Source organism: Coloeus monedula (assembly GCF_965178545.1).
Source record: "Coloeus monedula genome assembly, chromosome: 2".
Classification (NCBI taxonomy): Eukaryota; Metazoa; Chordata; class Aves; order Passeriformes; family Corvidae; genus Coloeus; species Coloeus monedula.
In genome coordinates, this window is record NC_138782.1 from 70800696 (window position 1) to 70821583 (window position 20888).

A 20888-nucleotide genomic window follows, 5' to 3' on the forward strand; every position below is an offset into this window, starting at 1 on the left:
AACCAGTCAGCTATATCTGCTAACAAGAACGCTAAGAAAACGTTATCCAAAAGCCAAGAGAAAAATGGGATCTGTTATTTTCCAAAACTGTATTTCACACTGTAATGGTTATTCAAAGAAAAATCACAGTGTTGATCTCAAAGTATGGAAAATACAGTGAAACTTAGACCGTATTGCTACAGACAGCCACTTTCAAACATACAGACAGACATTTAAAAACATAAACTAGTGCTGTTCTGTTGCTTTGATAGATCTCTGCTGCTTACATAGTGTAGAAATGAGCCTTTTTTTTTACACAACTATTTGATACACAACTATTCACATGTTCTATGTTTTTCTCTTTAAAAAGAAAAACAAACTTAATCCACCCACTGTGACCGTGAAAAGACTCAGAAGCTCCAAGTCCCACACACAATGAACACAATATAGTCTTCCTTTTAGTTTGTGATAAGTTATTCAACAGGGTTCTGAGCATTATACATCACTCAGTTCTCTCTGTATGAAGAAAATTCATTGTAGTTGCCAAAGATTAAGGATGATGCCCTGACATAAACATTCCTGAAAACCTGAATTTCTGGTTTCACTTGGAGGGAACTAGATTCTAATTGAGGTAAATAAGTAATCAGAACTGTGCTGCGTCACTATACATAAACAATTTAAACAATTTTTTTATTTCAAGTCCAAGTCAGGTACTGTCTGCAGTGTGTTAAGATCTCAGATAATTTACTTATGTAATAACGTATTAAGATAGAGAAGGGTGTTGTTACATAAACGTTTTTTAACAACTGCTCCTGAGTCACTTTTTGCTGATCGTACTTTGGTGAATGAGGTTTAAAGCAATGATCTCTAGACAATAAGTATATGTGATGAAAACTAATGTTAAAGTATTCTTTTGGCAAGTACGAGAATGAGTGGTGTGATGAACTGAGAAAGAGAAAAGATCTGTATAGAGCAATCCTCACAGTGAGAGTTAGTCTGTGAAATTGTTTCAAGAGATGTTCTGTAATGTTGTTTTCCCAAGTAGGACTGGAATGGCTGCCAAAGGCCAGACTTTCTGTGGGGGCAGAGTAAGATGAAAACCAGCATTTGCTGAGCAGTGCAGCAGCTCAGCAGCAGGCTATAGCCCTTGGGCACTGAATCCAGTCCTCAGCTTTGTCCTTCTTTTCTCATCATTGCCTACTAACTCTGACTTTCTTCTCTCAATCCATCCACTTGCTAGTGTTCTATGGTCCTCTCAGCTTTGAATTTTTACTGTCCTGTTTTCTCGCTTCCTCCTGCAATGTCCTATGACTTCCCTTACCATTTATCATTAACTTTAAATTCCTTCCTCTTAAATTTTGTCCTTCCATGTATCCTTCAGTATCTGATAATAAATGACAGTGAGAGACAGACAGAATTAAAAATGATCCCAGGCATGCCTGTAGAAAGAAATAAGGAGGAAGGGCTCTGCCTGAAACCCAGTCTTAGGTTTTCTAGATTCTGCCCAATTGAAGTCTGGAAGCCCTAGACAAATCCCTGACTTTTCACTGCGTAGATTCTTATGCTGTATCTGGGAAGGTTTGTGTTTTTGAAAATGCTCTTGAAAGGAATCTTGCTTGCAAATGTTCATCTTCATGCTTTAGCCAGACTAAAGATTTTTCTGGTTTTGGTATGTTTTACCTCGTGTGGGTTTTTTTGTTTTGTTTTGTTTGGGTTTTTGTTTTGTTTTGTGTTTTTCCTTGGTTTTTGGTTTGGTTTGGTTTGGTTTTTTTCCCTGAAAACTGTCATCATGTTCACTGTATACTATATAGGGAAAAATTGAAGCAGCCAGCACTCATCTCCCACAGCCTCCTTAATGCACACAGCTCATCATTTGTAAAGCACATCTGTTTCTTAACTATGTTATATCTGGAAGGCTTTAATCTCTGCAGTGATATTTCCTAATGTTTTTAAAAATCAGCTCTTGAAGAAATGCTATTACTTCATTAGTCTTATAATTAAAACAACCTAATATTTTCTATCAGAAGAGCCTGTTTAGTTGCTTTTAATTTTTCCAGTCTTTACCTGATTGGGTGTGAATTTTCCAGCGTTGATACCAGGCATGGGCTGCCTCTTTCTCTGCCTAAAAGCAAAAAACGTGGCTCAGAACAATACAAGAAATATTTTGTTCGTGTACATTGGAGAAAGGGCTTGATATTTAGTAGGGAAGATCGCTGCACTAAAAGTTTGTGCTTTTTTGCTATCTAAGAAAACTTTGCTTCAAAATAACCAAGGTTTTGAAAATACAATTAGACTTTACATGTAATAACTGAACATATTCATTAAAATGTGACAGTTGCATTCTCTATTTCTGGTGTTTTGGGAAAACCCAAAAGTGCTTGAAGCCTTCCTGTCAGCGTAGAGAGGACTTGCTGGTGGCTCCCTTGGTAAACTTCTGCTCCAGCTTCTGCACTATTCTTTACCCACAGCAGACTGCAAAACTGGCATGGATTAAAGCTGGTTCAGCAGTCCTCTTTGTCCTGCATGGATGACAGCAGTGAAGAGTGCTGCACACAAGCCTGTTCAGGTTTCCATGTGCTGAGTAAGGGAAGTGATCACAGGATGGTCATATGATGAAAGTAATTGAGTAAGACCCTGGAGGATCTCCCTGTCTCTGTCTCTTTAACTTTCTGTACATCTCTCCTTGTCTTCTGTGGCACAGAAGTTAGCACCTATTGCTGTCCAAATAAACTACTACATACTGCAGAATGTTAAATTCGCTGAAAGGTCCTGGACTTTTCAAGTTAGAATCCAAAATTAGTAGAAAATACTTATAATATTTTCTTATTGCCTTAGTCCCTTTCTGGGCTGCTTCTCCACCACAGAAAGTATATTACAAGGGAAAAGCACCATAAAAAGAATTTAATGAATATTTGTAAAGCATTTGGATATTACAGTCATGAACTGTAATAGAGGCTGCTAGGAAAGAATCCATTCATGTAATTTTGTAACTGGCATTGAGAGCAGAGTCTAAACAATGTAAACTGTTTACAACAGTAAATGAACTCTATCTATGCAATGACGAAACAAAATAGAGTGTAACTTAACTATTCAGTGAGCAGCATTCATATTAACACTGCAGGGAGCACTGGATATGGTCATGTAATTAAAGATGGTATCACACTGGATCTTCTGTAAATGGCTGAGTGGATGCCATGAAAGCAATATTAATATTGTCATCTCCTAAATTCAAAGTACTTGAATGTGCAGTTACAGCTTTCTATGACAGTAGATTTTGAGGCATTTAAAATGTAAACTTCATAATGCTGTTGGAGCTTTTCTTTATTTGTTTTAACTCTTACATAAGCTTTCTGCATTCCAGAAGAAACTACGATATATGTGGTTTTGGTATAGATATTATCAGGGTTTTTTTTGTCCTCACCCAAGAATTTTGCTCTAATTGCAATAATTCTTTGCTCTTCTCAGTTGAGAAAACTGTTCTCCTCAGCCTAGTACTACACAGTTAACACACTTGAGTTAATCTTCTGGAGAGCCAGCTAACCTTTTTGTCATCACCATTTGCTCCCTAATGGAGACTTCTGGTTGAGAACCACAGGAATCTCAGCAAACCCTCTCAGCTGTTGACATTTAGCAGGCTCATGAGATTTACCCTAGCATGAGAAAGTAAATCGCAGTGATAAGCACTTCTGAAAAGTGAAAAGCAAGGTGCCCTTATGCCACAAAGTGCTGATCCAGGAGTGCTGATTCAGGGTAGGATTATGCTGTCCATTTTAACATCTTCAGTAATTTTTGAAAATAAATGTTATGTGACTGATATGCTGTTATTCATCCTGTTATTTCTGCATGCTGTTTCTCAGCATTTTTTGTCCCCTTTGCTCCCTCTTCATTTCTATTGTAATGATCACAGTTTCTATACGTGGTTGTACAGCTGACTCAGCCCTCAGGATTTTTGCTTTTAATTGAACATTAACAAAATTAAGAATATGTTACAGACCTCTGCTTTTAGCCTTGTCCTACCTCCAGTGTCCTGTAGCTTCAATGAGAAACTGAAACAATCCCACCATATCCCAGCTACAGATAGTTATTAAAGCAAATTCAGTAACTTCAGGTATGACATTGTGGGGTTGTCATGGAGATTCTGACTTTGCTCTTGTACATATTAAATCTAAGTAATGGTAGAGGATAAAAGTGGGAAACTGTTCTCTGGTGAGCCTTAAAGGAAATGGGTAACAAACTGCCACATCATTTTCTCTGCTGGTTTTCAGTGGGGATAACAAAAGAGCAGTGAGAGATCTACTGAGATTTCCAAGAAAGTTAAAGATTGCAGGTGTTATTTCAGAGTTGGTGTTTAGCTTGGTCATGAGCATCTTACCCACGTCCCAAAAGGGGATACTCACAGGGTCCTTAATCATAGAGTTTCTGTTGGAATACAATTGCAAAGGAGCTGCCCAAGGACTGACATGTCCAAAGAAGTATTTTGTCTAGCTCATGACAGGGGTGCTTTGGCTAAGGCTCAACACACAGCTTATGTTAGAGTCAGGATTTAGCTTGTTAGGGATTTAGGAGAGACCAAGAGGAGAGGTCGAATGTAGGGAGGTGTGGGGTCTGTAAAAGCGGTGTCCAAGGAATGGCAGGCTGCCAAAAAAATATTTCCCCTGAGAGCATTTTCATCTGGAGCATGGCTGGGAATCCTTCTTTTTGGGAGGGGGTGTAGTTATGAATGTTGGATAGAGTTAATTTCAGAACAGAAAAAGCCCATAGTTCCCAGAGTAGTTGAGATCTGTAAAATCTTCAGTCTCTGTCTCAGATATGTGCATTGCACTGATTTGATCAGAAGGGGATTTTGCATTAATGAGAGGGAAGAAAACTCTTTTTGCATACTCTTTTTTTTTTGTTATGGGGATATTTATGGGTTTTGTTTTTTCCACTGGAGCTTTTGTTCTCTTCTAAGCATGTTACCAGGCACTGGAAATGTTGCCAGTGACATAGCATTGGGGAACTTTGCCTCGACATTTTTCTTTGCTTTAGCTCTTGGCCCATGTTACTCTTCCTCTCTTCTACTTTCCGGTGTGAAAGTTCCTGCCGTATCTTCCTGCTATAAGAAATGCAGAAGTAGGAGTGACTATTTTTATTTTAGCAGATTTTTATGTAGCAAAGCACAGGGGGACAGAAAGCAGAGCCAGGTAAATGGGGCTTTGACATTTAGGTGGAGGTCAGCAGTGCATTGCACCCTGGAGGACAGAAGGCTTCTCAGGAAAGGGAGTGATAGAGCCAGGTGGAACTACCAACTTTTTCTGAACTCATGACTCCATTGCAACTCAAACTGGGCTGAATAGGTAGGCAGGAGTGAGCGTAAGGTGATGTGATCTCTGTTTCTTAAAAAAATTGCCCTTCAAGTATAACCACCAGCATTCAGCTAGATGAAGGTTTCCTTTGCTGGAAGAAGATCTTTAGAGGTCTCAGCAGTGATACAGTGACAGTCAGGGAACATGCCATGACAAAGCCTGCTGTGATCCATGATGTGATATGGTGACCATAAACTTGCCAGAGGAACTGATGGCAAATGCAGATGTGATTACTATGCTATCAATAACTACAACAAATCTCACTGGTATTCCAGTATTAAGCATCATCTGCAACAAGTGAGGACTGTGTTTGTTATGGACCTACATGAAGGTCATGTTTTCTTCCTCCAAAGTCCTCCTATATGTGGTGGCCAGAAGTAACCTGTAAGTACCCTGGAATTTTTAATGACCATATTCCTGATGGCTATGAATGATGGTGTAAGCAAGGGATTCTGAGGAAGCTGCTAGAAACAATCCTAAAGAAACAGATCTGGCATCCTACACTTAAAAGGGAGTTGGGGTGTTGGATGCAGTGCTGGCCAAGAAAGCATATTCCTGGGTCTTGCTGACAGAAGAGCACTATTGATGTGCTACCTAAACATCTCCTGCTAGAAATGGAAAATTGCGCCCAATTCTGAATGCACTCATTTGTGCCAGACCTGGTAATCTACTGACCCAGCACTGTCAATCATGAGCCAAAGTGACCTGGCTGTGAGCTGAAGTTCAGATTCCATGTAAGAATTGCTATGTAAGAATTGCTGGTTCAAATTTCTCCTGGACTGTCTGGTGCCATTACACTGCACTGCAGTCAGTTACTTACCTTGTGCAATGGAGAGTGTTTCATGTTTAGTTCTTGTTTTCCAAGTGTTCTGTTTTAAAACCTTCATCTGTCTTTGAGCTATAAAGCAAGAATAGATTTACTAAGGATTTGGTGTTGTTTTGGTCTGACCTTCCTATCCTGCAGAGCAATATCTCGTAGTGAGCAATTACTTTGATTCATTATTACTTTTTAGAGCACTTTTCCCTCTAAGATACACACTTTTGGATGAAGTAAAATATTAAACCTTTTGAAGCATAAGTTCAATTGCTAGAAATCAAAATAAGCTCTTCACGCTTTATAACAGGAATTTAAACTTCCATTACACTGAAAATAGTACTTTAAATTCAGATGTGCTTTTGTTAAAAAAAGAGTGAGTAACAAATTATTTGCTTTGAAGTTAAGAGATTGTTTTTTCACATTCAATATTACTTTTGGCACTGTATAATTATTATTACAAACCAAATGGCTTTGAACTAAGAATCATATATTCAAGTGCTATTAAAAGTAATTTTCCCTGTATTTTTCTGAAACATTATTCAGATCATATAAAGTCAGACAAATGAGGTAATACACAATATGCGTCCACTTTTCACCTTCCATAATAATCGCTTCAGTTACACTTACCTTCTCTAATATTGTTGCTCTAATTATCTTATTTTGAAAGTTAGGATCTTTTTAACTCCTAAGCTTATCTGGAGTCAGAATATACATATTATATATCCTGTATATAATCTTTAATGGTAATTTCATATCAATTTAAGTGAAGTTTTTCCAGCCTAATAAAAACAAACATATACGTTGAAATGTTTTGAAATCAAAGAAGCAGATACTTATGTCTAAATGCAATGCACTTATGTGCATATTATTTCCCCAAATCATGGTTTATATTGTAGACATGGTTCTACATACACAGAGTAATAGTATATTAATTTATATTTCCAAAATAAACTAATAGTTTCCTCTAGTTGCATAGATTGTAATACTGCTCAAGTTTTCAGCTTCAGAAATTTCACTTACAAACAGTGTATGTTCAAATGTTGAGTCACACAAAGACTATATTTTGACTATCCTGGCCATAAAATCCAGTCTTGCTTACAATGCATTGGAAACTCTTTTGAGTTTTGTACAAAATTAAGTTCTTTTGAAAAGATGCTATCCTTGTAACCCAAGAGGAAAGGACACAAAAAATAAAACACCTCTTCTTACACACTCTTACGAGGATCGGTCACTTTGAACACTATTGAGTGATATCTAATACTTCAAGGGGAAAAATATTCAAAATTTTTTTTTTGGCTCATATAGTTTGTTAGATTTCAGATGTTATTCTCAGAACAGGTATATTTAGAAATTTCAGAAAGATTCTAATTCAGATTTTAGGGCAGACCAATTTTCTTTGGGACTTGAATACAGTTGAACTTGTACTCTCGTTCCTTTGACAAGAACCTTAGTCAAGGATTTGAACATTTATTGATTACTTAGTTTTCTGCACTCTAATGAATGAATTAATTAAATTAATTAGTTGAATTAATGAACACATTTAACTAATTAAAATTATTACTAACATATTCCAGCTTTCTAGTGAAAGTACTTTGCTTGCCAAATATGTATCAAGACCTGTTTTATCCAAATCATCTTCAAGTCAGAGGACAGGAATATGGTCCAGAAAATCTGACTTTGATTTTCTTTTGTTAATAAATCATATTCAGTGTGGGTTAGTGCTGTCTGTATTTTCCTCTTTTTATTTCCTCTTTTTTAATACAAAACCATTTATCAGTCCTCATGCTTGATCAGCTAAGGTATCACCCAGTATACTCATTTATTTCCTCCATTCCTCTTGATGACTACAAGCCTTGCAGATACTAAAATTGTTGATGACTTTGTCTGTACTTTTCACTAGTAATTGACAAATCAAGTAGGCAAATTACCTGTGGTGCATTGATTTATAGTTGAAGTTTGTGTAATAGTTTTAGCTATGATTAATTTAAAAGGAATTCTACTATGAGTATATGGCATATTTCTGATACCTATTTATCATCATTTGCTTCAAATAAGAGGTGGAGCTAATCTTGGAAAGAGCTTTGCATGTTTGTTGGAAGGAAGCTGAATGCCACCCCAGTTGAAAGTGCTGACTCATTTCTGTCTTATTTCCGTTTAATTTTAACACAGCACAAAGCAGCAAGAGAGCTAAACCTTATCTCCAGAGGAGCAAATTAAAATTACTGCTTGAACAAACCTTTGTGAACTACAGGGTTTAGTGAGAGAGGAAAAATGTTTTAGAAGGCATAGACAGGAGTAGATTTTCACAGAACACAGGTGATGTTTGTAGTGACTTGGGGGATACACTGGTTTTGTTTGCCAAAAAGCAACAAAGCTGAAAAATTGCCAGTAACTCCTCTGAGATATTGACATGGCAGTGGAATGCGGAAGCAGGGTGTTTTAAACCTTGGAACCCAAGAGCCCATCTGCAGTTTCAGAGATCTTTTGGTTTTTAAGATGTCAGGATATAATCACATACCCTCAACTCTACATAGTTCAAGGGCCATCAATGGAGTTGGCATCAATTTCTGCCTCTTTAGCCTGGGCAAAATTTCTTGGTGATTTTTTTCTGGGACAAGACCAGTTTGTCACTTCTGAATGCTCGTTGCCTTGAAAGCAGTAAGACTTTTCGTCAGCAATAAAGTCCAGATTTCACTCAAATGTATAAGTGATGTTTTCTAGCAATAAATTTGTTCTGTGGTTCTTGTTGGCTTTTTTCCCCCATACTATTGACGTTTAATTAACATAGCACAGATTATCTCTTAGTAAATATGCAGCATGTTTATAAAAGCTAAACTGTCTTCCTGGAATGTTTCACTGAATGGTAAAATTAATGGGTTTTATTTGTCCAGATGGTTCTTTGGCCCAATCAAACGAGCAGATGCCGAGAGACAACTGTCATACCCTGGAAACCAGGAAGGAGCCTTCCTAATCCGAGAAAGCGAAAGTCTAAAAGGCGAATACTCTCTCTCAGGTATATTCTAGTTTTTCGTCTGAAGAAATGTTTTAAAAATTTCTCAGGTGATCTGGGCTTTTTCATCTTCAAGAACAATAAACTGTGGGCATGAAAAGTAAATTAAGTTCACAATAATATTTTTTTCCCAGTAGATATAAAAAGAAAATATGGAAAAAGTAATTTGAGTTTATATTTTATAGAATTTGTTTATCAATAAACTCAGAATGGAAATTAACTTTTTTATGGTCAGTACTTCCAATGTTCTAGCTGCCTTAAAATAGATAGTATTTTTGTGATCAAAGCATAAAAAATGTACATTACAGTTGTACACTACCGTTCTGATTAGCACGCAAAACAAAACTAAAAATAAAAGCATGTTGACAGATATCTGCAATTTAAGGAAAGGAGATTTCTGTTAGAGCTCACACTTAGGTTTTATTTATATGTTTTCAGGGATAAAATTCTAGGGAGATCTTCAAAGCTGTACTTTAGAATCAGTGATGTTTCATTGAAAATTTCACTGTAAACATCAGTAAAAAAATTAGATTGATGATGATGATTATGATGCATTTTGAAATGTATTCCTTTATTTGAATCTGAAAGGTTATCAAATTAGGACACTTATTTGTTAATAATTTTGCTCACTCGCATCTAAGTACATAATGTTTTTTCATGCTTTAGATATCTACCATTTTAGATAGTAAATGTGATTGTTCATTGGTTGTTTTTTGTTAACATTTCCCATCAAACTTGTCATACAACTGTGAGCCAGGAGTATAGTGTTGTTCTTGAGACAACAGAGCTATATACCCCAACTTCCTAATGTGCCCTACCTATATTAATTCCAGAGACCAGGAAAAGCTTTTGATGTTTGTGAATAAACCATGAGTAGTCATCTGCAGAGTTATGTCAGTAAAATGAGAGGTACCTTGTCCATAACCAGATCTTTTCATATTGACTCCTCTTTTGCCCGGATGATTATGTGTCCTTCACCTTCTAAACATTACACAGAAACACAGCTTAATGAAATTTTGACACATTCTTGCTTTCACTTTCCCAATTATAAGTAAAGTGTATATACCTGCAATGTCTTGTGGTAAGGGGAGGAATGCTTTTTATTGCCAAGACAAAGAAATATGGAGTGAAATACAGGGAAGTTTCTTGAAATAAATGTCATATTTACAGTTCTGGGAGAGTTTATGCCACAGCTTTCAGTTTGTCCTCAAGGAAGCTGGTCCTTGCCATGAAGCGCTTGAAGGAAAACTACCATCAGCAGGGAATCAGACTGCTCCCGAGCTGGGACAGAACTGACCTCTGTGCATGCACACTTTCATCCAAGGACTGCATTACAGCCACAGACCTTTCAAAATGTTTTTGCTCCCTGTGCCAACTTGTTGCTGTGTTACATGGTTTCAGCTTCCTCCAAGTGTTCTTCATCAGTGAACTGATTTCATCCAAGGACTGGGCTAGACTGATAACAGGGTGGTGATATGCAGGGAAGGAAAGATAGGCTGGTATTATCTTCTTAATGATGGCACTTCAATACATGACACATTACTAAAAATCAATGAAAAATCTTTTGCTTATGCACTAGGGGTGGAAATGCAATTTCTTTTTATTATTCTCTAACTATAGCCTTTTAGGAAAGATTTAAAATATTGATTATTTATGCTGCATTCTCACCACTTCTCTAACAGGAAAACAGCAGTATCTAAGTTAAACTATGAGATACTACAGAGAAAAATCCAGAAGAATGAAAATAAATATTAGGCCAGCATTTTTAGTGGGATAGGATCATCTTTTGATGCTGCTGTTTGTTTTTTTCCTTACAAACTTTGGATGGAAAATTTATTCTATCTGATTTAGTATACTTGATTCAATTACAAAAGCTTGTGGTAGGCATTTTTTACATTTTTGTATAAGCTTATTTGGGAACAGGAGATTTGGTGATGACTGATGACTGTAAGGTATGACACAACAGTGTGGATTTGTTTCATGGTGGTTTGTTTGATTAGTGAAGGTAAGAGCGGCACTGAAGAAAATAATATACACAGAGGCAAAGCTCCAGCTGCAGGGGCCTTCATGCACAAACATGGGTTGTCCTCTGTGCATGTATGCATGAATGTATGTATCATCTCAGATTTATTAAACATCTGTGCTCTTTTAGGCAAAGAAAGAGGATAAACTCTGAAGCAATCTGTAGACACTATTGGTGGCATCACTTCCCAGTGCTGCTAGATCTTTTAGCAGCTTCCCAGAGTTGAACATAATTTATCCTTAACATACTGCTTCATCCCAAAGAGCTAAATATTATTTCCTGCTTACTGTATCAGCTTAGCTGAATGGCACCTTTTTGTATTGTGCAAGCTCTTTTACTTCCAACCTAATAGTACACATCATGGTCTAGATGTTTGTAGCGGGTTGAGTTCGAAACCAGGCAGAAACACCAATTAAATGTAGTGGTTTTGGTTCAAAATATTCATTACTTGCTTATTTTCCTTCTGTGAGATAAGAATTAGGAGAAAAGCAAAGCAGGCACAAACCTTAAACAGTTGCAGTACAATGAAAGAGTTTTATTACTAATAGAATTTAAAGTAAAGAGACAATAACAAAACAAAATTAAAGCAAATCCCCCCCCCCCCCCCCCCCCCCCCCCCCAGCACATCTCTCCTTTTACCTAGCTCACACAAGGGATAACAGAACATGGGATGTTAGTCAGTGTTCCAGTTCTTGAAAAGTCTCTCTCTTATGCTTAAGGGAAAAAAGGGTTTTTCCTTCAGTTGCACGTGGTTCCCAAACTGCCACCAACAGCAGATCCGCCCGGAAACAAACAATCTGCTGTGTGTAGAACATCTCTCCCATGAAAAATCTCACAGTTCCTTCACACTGCAAAACATGGGCCATCACATGGGGTTATTCATCTTTTTAAGGATAAGTTCTTTTGGCCTGCACACAAAAGCTTTTTCTTCACCACAAGTCTCTAGCAGCCTCTTACTACTATATAGCCTGGCATAGGCATTCTTCACAATCTTCACAGGCACACGAAGATACTCCATCCCCCCATGTTCTTCAAATGGATTAAAGAGACAAACAGTTTGTGGTATTACACTTTCTTACCACGGCATGCAAGAAGGTTTCTTTTAAGCTGCGCGCCAGAATCGTGGCACTGCCCTCTTTTCTCCCGTCGCCATTTCCAGCTCCGTCCCACGGGACTCACTTCTCTTTCTCTCTGACTCTGAAGCCGCCATGTTGAAGGGTGTTCTTGTTCGGCCTTTACGGTGGGGAAAGCCTCGCTCCCTTTGTGCTGCTGGCTGCGTGGTGTCTTCTTCAGTTCAGCACGAAGTGTGCTGGCTGCAGACAGGAGGCTCTGCCAGCTCCCGTTGACTCCGCCGGCTCCGCATGGAGAGGAGAGGGACCCGCCGGTCCCCAGAAGCCGCGCTGGATGGGTTTAGCTGTGAGCAGTCCATGGCTGGTTTAGCTGTGAGCAGTCCATGGCTGGTTTTAGCTGCCTGCGGCTCTGGGACAGTCCCCCCCAGCCACCCAGGGTCCGTGCCGCAGCGTTGGGAAAGGAGGAAAGGGGCAGTGGCCCCAGCCCAGCCCGGTGGGGCCGGGAGGCTCGGAGCCCCCCCCACCTCCCAGCAAGCGAGCTCCGACAAAAGGGGAAGTCCCGCCTTTCTGTGTGGTTTAAATATGTAAATTGTGAGAAGTGTAATTGGTCTTAAAGACTGTCCATCAACTCAGGGTCAACCCAATACAATATTTTATGTCCATAATCTCATTACTTATTGTCTACTTCTTGGAAAGCTAGTCCACTCTAAAGCAAACGATGAAAGGGTTTGTATTATGGGAAGCATTAGTGGGAAAGAAGGCTGTTTGGTTCACCAGGAGAAGGCAGTTTTCCTGCATCTATCCTGTTTGTGCCATCAATAGGAATTATGAGACACTGAAGCTGAGGCAGAAGGATGGCTTCTATCTCCATGGTAGCTGATACTCTGGCAGGGGAGAAGTCACAACCCAATATTTTGGAATAGGTCCCTAAATTCTATTTCCAATTTTTTTCAGTCCAGAAACATTAGACCTCAAAAGTCCCATCTTCTGTAGGTCTGATTTGCTTTGCTCTAGCTTTTTTTTGCCGTTTTGGTTTCATTGCAGGGTAGATGATAATTGCTAGAAGAGTGACAACCTGACTTTCAGAATTAAGGTCTTTAAGAAAATATTTTGATTCTCTGTCCAGCATGCCATTCAATTAAAAAAGAAATTGAAAAGGAAGAGAGATTTTTACCCAAGAACCCATAAACTGATTTTATAACTTTCATGCTTGATTTCATACTCATATGGGCAGGGAGATATATAAGAGATTTAATGTTAATTAAGGAGACAAATGATTTCCGTAGTAAGAAAAAAAAATTTTAAAAAAATTTCAATCGTTCATGAAAATTACACTTTTTACTTCTAACTGGCATTTTTGGGAAAACTCTCAGTTTGTGAGATTTGGATAACAAATAATTATTTAAATTAAAAACAAAAATTCATGTTCAGAAAGGTTTTTATCATTTGTGAATAGTTAAATGGAAAGCTCATCAAGCCAGATAGGCCACTGAGATATGTTACTATAAATTTAGAATGTTTGACATTTTAAAAATAGGTTTTCCCATTTTAAAAATGCACGTTGTCGACAGATTTTTATGTTGATGACTCCAGCATCTGGTGTGAAATGCATTAAATTTTAAACATGTTGGTGCCATCTTAGACGCTGCCTCTTTTTAATTAAAAGCCATAATTTAGATGTGCTCAGCTTAATTGAGTGTCATTGCCAATGATAGCAGGAGGCTCTGTACTTAGCCCCGTCACTGAATAATGGTATCTGAAAGACTTATTGCATTAAATAACAATGTAAATGGTTTGTGTTTTCTTCAGCTGTTTTTTCCATGCTCCTAAAAGAATATTATGTGCTTTCCTCTAGGCCACGCTGGGTTCCAGCATAGCAAAAACAGGTAGTTGTTCAAGGCAGCAGAATCATAGAACTGGCAAATCATGGCCATACTAAGGGGATGATTTTGGATCTGCCTCTGCACCCGTTCTGTGCTGGTGAGAGTGATCTCATGAGTCACCCTCCTCCCACATCCACGCTGGGTGTGGAGGCAGAGCAGAGGTGCTGGTGGCGGTGCTGCATGGCCAGCGCTGGGGGAGCACTGCTCACAGGAGCCATGTTAGGACACATCGTTTTTGGCAGTAATGGCACATTAGTGTCTTCATGATTCATTTGGTGAAGGTGTTGATTCTGCTGATGACACCATAAATTTTTGCGCCCTGGGGAAGGAGTAGTAAATTATTTTATTCACGTTTTTCAGGTGGCAAAATCTAGTTCTGCTTAATCCAATCATGTGAAGATGGATAGCTAGGAGAGGATAATCCTTCTGCTAAACTGAAACCATGTAGAAATCTAACAGGGAGCCATAATTCTTTTGGAAAGGGCAAGTTGAGGAGAAAACCTCTGCAGCCTTCAAACCCAGCTACTGTCAAGCTGTGTGAAACTGAAGTTACAGTCCTGTCCTGGGTAGTAGTCTGACATGGATGTAGAGATGAATGGAAGGGGTTATGGATAGCTCTTTCCTGAGTGACATATGCTCTGTATAATGTAGACAGAGGAGCCACACCGTGCTGCAGAACTGCAAGTGTGTGCTGCAGGACCTGTACAGCCAGACTCAGCCCTGAGATACAAGTAAACAACCCCCTGTCAAATACTGCACTAATCTCAGCTACTTATTACAAGATGAGACGGTATCAGTGCAGAAATTTTCTCCAGCTTCTCCACACACATCACCATCTGACCTGGATGCTGTCAATCATAAGGCTTTGTAAAAGGCTCATTTAAGAAATTAGAACACATCCTTCAAACCAGCTCTTGCATTATTAATGTTAGCTACTTCACAAGTAATAGTTATAATACTGCTAATAAATAAATCACGTAGTCAAACTACTATTACTTGTGATATACAACTGAGACTGGATTAACTCAGTCATCCTGTTGGCCTTCTGTTCACTGCATCATAAAGACTAATTAATTTATCTGGATTGATTTTCCTGTGAACTTTGGAAAAGTCATTACATTTTCAGTCCATTGTTACTGAATTACTCTTTCCTTCATTTTGCTTCAGCTGCATTTCCAAATTATACATCACAAAATCATCCATAAATTTTATAGTTAAAAAGTAGTAATTATGGGTGTTCATTAAAAAATAAATATAATTTGAAAAGCGCGATATAATACGGATTTTGTTTACAAATAATCTCATTCCTGTCCTCATGCAGATTTGTAAATTCTCAGGTCCCTGAAAATACTGCCTGAGGTGGACTATTTTGAGCAGCTCCTGTCTGCTCTCTGGTGGTCTGGGATGACAATCACAGAGTACAGTGCAAAAAATATTTGATCATCCACGATAATACTTAAGGAAAGACAGATTTCCCTTCTAATTTCATCACTTAGATCGTGAGAGAAATTGTTCTTCATATCAGCTTTGTTAATTTCATGCAACCAATTCTGTATGTTTTCTAGATACAATATGTAACCATGCATTCCTATGTTATTATAACCAAAATTATTGCCGAGATCCATGCAGTGGTACAGGATAAAGAATCCATCTTTTAGGTTTATTGTGGAACACTTTTCGTGTTAAAGCTAAGAGCTGTGGCCTTCTGAGGAGCTAAATCTGTTACTCTTCTGTATGTAATATAAACTCTCTACTGCCCATTGGACATGCACAGTGATGTTTAAAGAGTGGAGTGTCTTGTAAATGACACCCACATAAGCGACTAAATACCTTTTCAGCTCTTCTGAACTGCCCTCTCTGATGATTCTGAGCCTACTATTGCTTCTACTGATATTCCTTTGTAAAGGAAATCTCTAGTGATCTCCAAAATTTATTTAATTTTAATTTTTTTTTTTTTTGGTGAGACTTATATACATTTTTTGTCTCTCTGATCTGGTGCTGGTCCAGGTCTAGCCCCAGCATGCAGTAGCTCAACTTTTTTGCTGACACATCTAAAGAGTGTTCTGATGTTCACAGGGAGGGACACTTTGCATGTCAAGATATGCAGATAAGTAACTTACAGGAGGTGAGGAGTGGTCTTATTGATAAAGAACAACAGATTAGAACAAAACACATTTAAATGGAAATGAATTAATCAACTACTTGAAACAGAGCATTATTCACCTGATTTTTATGTGTTCCAAACATGCACAAAATTCAAAAAACCCGTTGGAAGATGTGAGTGCTTTTCAGAGAATCAAGGCCATGTGGAAGGTATATCAGCTTCCTCTAAAATTCCTGCCAGCCCAGCAGCTGCTGTTTGGACTGTTAACACTAAAATAAAGGAGGATAAAGGAAATATTAAAAACTGATTGCTGTCAATTAGATGCTTTTGGCTGGTTTTGGTGTCTTCAAAGATAGGAAACATGAGCTGCCTCACAGAAGATGTATTTATGTACTTCTACATCAGTTCTAATGGTGGAGAATCTACAAATCTGAATAGCTGAAGACTAATAGAAAAGATGCATTAAGCCATCTGAGCAATGGGCTTTGGTTTGAAAGAGGCTTTTTATAGTTGTCCTATTTGAAACTAAAATAATTTATTTTAAGGTACTCATAAATATATTTAGGATTTTTATGATGGTTTGGGCATAAATGATATTGTACCACTGCAATAATTCCTGGACGCTTAATATATTTAAATCTTTTTTAGTTTTTGATGGTGCATCTGTGAAGCACTACAGGATCAAAGAGCTGGATGGTAGCTTTTTCCTAAGCAAAAGGAAAACTTTCAAAACTCTGAAGGAGCTGGTTGACTATTATAGCAAGAACAGTGATGGCCTCTGTGTGTTGCTCAGACAGCCATGCCTAAAGGTAAGGAGTGGATGCTACACTGTGCAAAATATTTTTTGTGAGCTAACTCATCACATATCTGTCAGAAAATGTTGACTCCTTGTCTGCTTCTGCCATTTCAGAATGTTGATAATCTGCTTGTTTTCAGGAAGTTCAGGGTAGTGTTATAGTTCTATTCTTGAGGTTGACAAATTAACAATAAAATATCATGCAGTTTTAAAAAATCATTAAGTGTCTGGGGTGGAAAATATGCCAAATCATGATTTGTGAATACCTTTGTACAAAAATATATGGAGATGAAATCTCCAACTTCATAACTCTAGCTATCCATAAGTAATTACTGAGACAAAACCGCAAAGTTCTGGCAAACAATACGTCATTGTTCAAAAAGCTTGCTAGAGGGATGATTTCTAATTTTTGCTTTTAATGGAAGGATATTTTCTTCAGCATATTTCTTATTTCTAACAAAAATCATCCAGTATGTGGGTTATACTTTATGTTCTCAGCTCACTTTATTGCATGTTTTTACTCTAAGGAAACATTATTTACATCTGTTCCAGCTTTTAACAGACATAGTTAATAATGATTTGTATATGTTGTTGAAAAAAATGCTGCAAGTCTCAATTATTGTATTATTTATTTTCTTTTACCAGATACAAATTCCAGCTACTTTTGATTTGTCTTACAAAACTGTTGATCAGTGGGAGATAGACAGACTATCTCTGAAATTTGTGAAAAAATTAGGATCTGGTCAGTTTGGTGAAGTATGGGAAGGACTGTGGAATAATACCACCCCTGTGGCTATCAAAACATTAAAACCAGGTATGTGCATTATTCTTAAATGTTAATAATATGAAATACTAGCAAGAGTGCTCCCTTTTTAAATGCTACAGCTATCCATATATGCACTCATTCTTAAAATCCACACACCTAAACATGAAGATTAATAAAGCTCTAGGTCCAGATATTCTTTTGGTATTTTGAACTACAATTTTATACAGATTTCTGTTTCTAGACGAGCTGAGTTAATTCAATATCTGTCTTCAATAAAAAGGCAGCTGCAACAAGGGTTGTACCTATTTTGTACAGTTTTGTTTGTATGGAACTGAGTAACTTTAGATTGAGTAGTCTGTGGGTGAAGTAATTGATTTACTACTGGTCTGTCATCTGTAGAATTTTTCTAGTGATTAGGTGATATAGTATAGTGATTTCTTTGGTAATATATAATATTAACTATGCTAAGTTTGTCTTGAGGAAGTGCTTTAATCCTAGTATTGCTTGAATAAAATTTCTCAAAGTTTTTGATACACAACATTTATACCCACTATTTGCATGTAATATAAGACTGTCTAATACAGCTTTTAGCATTTTTCTTAATTATGTTTCATTAACTTCAAGTAATTTGTGCATTTTAAATTGACAACATAAAATATCTGCCAGCAGATGGCAAGAACTACATAGATAAGGGAGGTAGCCTGGATGATATACATGTTTTTTAAAAAGAGATAACAACATGAGCTGTGGTTAATTGAAAAAGCTTGTGCTGGGCGCTAATGAACATGATTCAGGAAGCAGAACAGATTCAGACCTTTGATTCAGAATAACATCAATATGCTTGAGCACTGCTTGAATGGTTTCCTGAACAAGGAGGAATTTAAGTATGTGTTTTAAGGCCCTCTTGTATCAGGGTACTGTTTGTGTTTTGGGACATGCAAATTGAAAGAAAATAAGCACCTTTTTTTTCTCTGCTTAACTAAAAATGTAAAAACTTCTCAGACTAAAGACCTTCTGTAATTCATATGAAAGACAGAACTTTTTTCAGTGAACAGGAGCATGTCCCTAGTGACTCAGTAAACAGAAACCATCTTGCAATCTCTTTCTCACTGGAATAAACACAAGACCCACTGCAAACTTGTTATCACATAGAGACTATCACAGTATAATGGAAGAAATTCCTTCAACTGTGATTCTTTTTATGTATCATAGTTCACCTGGGAAAAGGGGCTCGATTAATCAATACTTTTTCTATCTCAGTTTTTTCCACTCTATTCTGACTCATGCTAAGGTCAACAGCAGTAGTCTCACTGATTGCATGATGGGTTGTATGCAGTTAGGGCAGACAGAAGCCTCATCCAGATGCGATGCCTGGATAGCAGAGAGTTTGTGACCTAATACTGTGATAAGGAAGCTGTGCATTGCACGTAGTGTTGCTCAGAATGAAGACTTTGATTCCCAAAGCTGTCTTGATAAATTATGTAGTTAATGCTGAATCTCTTATCACTGTACTTTGTGAACTATCTCATTCTGCAAAAACAGTTCAGTCAGAAATGTAAGCATTTAACCTTGTAGTATTCCTTCTCCAGGGAATTAGCCTCTTCTACACAGGTTTTCTCACCATTTGGAGGGCCTTACAGTAATCAGCACATTGGTTTTCCATAGCTTGTTCTCATTGTTACTCATGAGGAATAACACTTCGCTAATTAAAGACAAACCACAATACCCTCACCCTAATCTGAGTAATAAATGTTTACCTTGGTACTAATAAAATTTCGCAAAGGGTAGGGCTGGTAATTTCATTCACCATAACATAAAGTTGATAAATGAATGGAAAACATAATAGTTAATGAGTAATCAAGAAATACATTGTGTTGATGACTGAAGCTTCCAATATTCACATGAGCAATGTTTCAGGCTTCAAGTGTAACACACTGTAAAATGATCCTCTCCTGTTGCTTGGCTCAAAGATCTAAATCATTTGTCTTACACTGTGGCAGGAGAGGGCGTGTTTTAAACAACAGACATTTCACTAAGCTATTTTACAGTGTAGACTCTCTGGACAAGACAGTCATCAGAACAATGGAGAAGTGTGTTAAACTTGAAGTGATCTGGCAAATATAGGGGGATGAGATGGAAAGGGTTCTGTTAAAAAGGCTTTACCACCAGAAAAATTGTGAAATGGAGCAATGATCTTATTACCAAGCAGGAGCAGGTTGATCAGGTAGGGTAATCACATGGTGAACAATATAGAAGAGCATAATGCAATCAGCATGTCATAGATTTATCGGCCTGAGGGCCAGAAAAGATTTCTGTTATTTTGAGTTTTTCTGTTAAGCATTTTTTGCAGTGTGCATCTGTTCTAGACCATATATAGTCTGAATAATTTGCTGTTATATGCCATTACACATCATCCCTCTGCTGAGATCAGTATTTATATTTAATCAAAACACAGATTGTTCTCGACTAAACAATAATGTGAAGTCTTCTAGTCCTAAGTGGAAGGTACTGTAAGAATGTGGACCTAATTTCACATTTGAATTTGCCTGATATCTTCTCTTTAACCCTCGCTATGTCTTCTTGTAATAAAATAAAAGCCTATTTGTATGTATTAGTTTTTCTTTCCATTCTGGAGATACAAACAGAGTGAGTTAAACCAATTTTAAGCTGTCTTTAAAAAGGATAAATGTAGTTTCTTGTTATATAGTATCCTTATTTCTCAAACAGTTTTTTTCTGGATTTAAACTAATCTCTAGCTGTTGCTGTTAAAAGGCTTAAAACCAAGTATGCCAATGGCATCCTGGCCTGTATCAGCAACAGCGGCCAGGGGGACCAGGGCAGTGATTGTCCCTCTGTTCTTGGTGCTGGTGAGGCTACACCTCAAATCCTGTGTCCAGTTCTGGGCGCCTCAGTACAAGAAGGACATTGAGGTGCTGGAATGAGTCCAGAGAAGGGCAATGGAGCTGGTTAAGGGTCCAGAGGTTAAGTCCAGGGAGTGACTGAGGGAATTGGGGTTGTTTAGTATGGAAAAGGGGAGGCTCAGGGAAGATCTTATCACTTTCTACAGCTGCCAGAAATTAGGTTGTAGTGAGGTG

General features: G+C 37.7%; 1 protein-coding gene across 1 annotated transcript in view; it reads left to right on the plus strand.

Moving 5' to 3' along the window:
- FRK (fyn related Src family tyrosine kinase) overlaps positions 1 to 20888 on the plus strand; it is a gene marked incomplete at both ends in the record, with an annotated part of 49037 nt that overhangs the window by 12833 nt on the left and 15316 nt on the right. The window contains 3 exons of the mRNA XM_082276755.1: positions 9033 to 9154; positions 16880 to 17040; positions 17673 to 17841. Coding sequence (XP_082132881.1) covers positions 9033 to 9154; positions 16880 to 17040; positions 17673 to 17841 — 452 coding nt within the window. The remainder of the gene's footprint in view (positions 1 to 9032; positions 9155 to 16879; positions 17041 to 17672; positions 17842 to 20888) is intronic.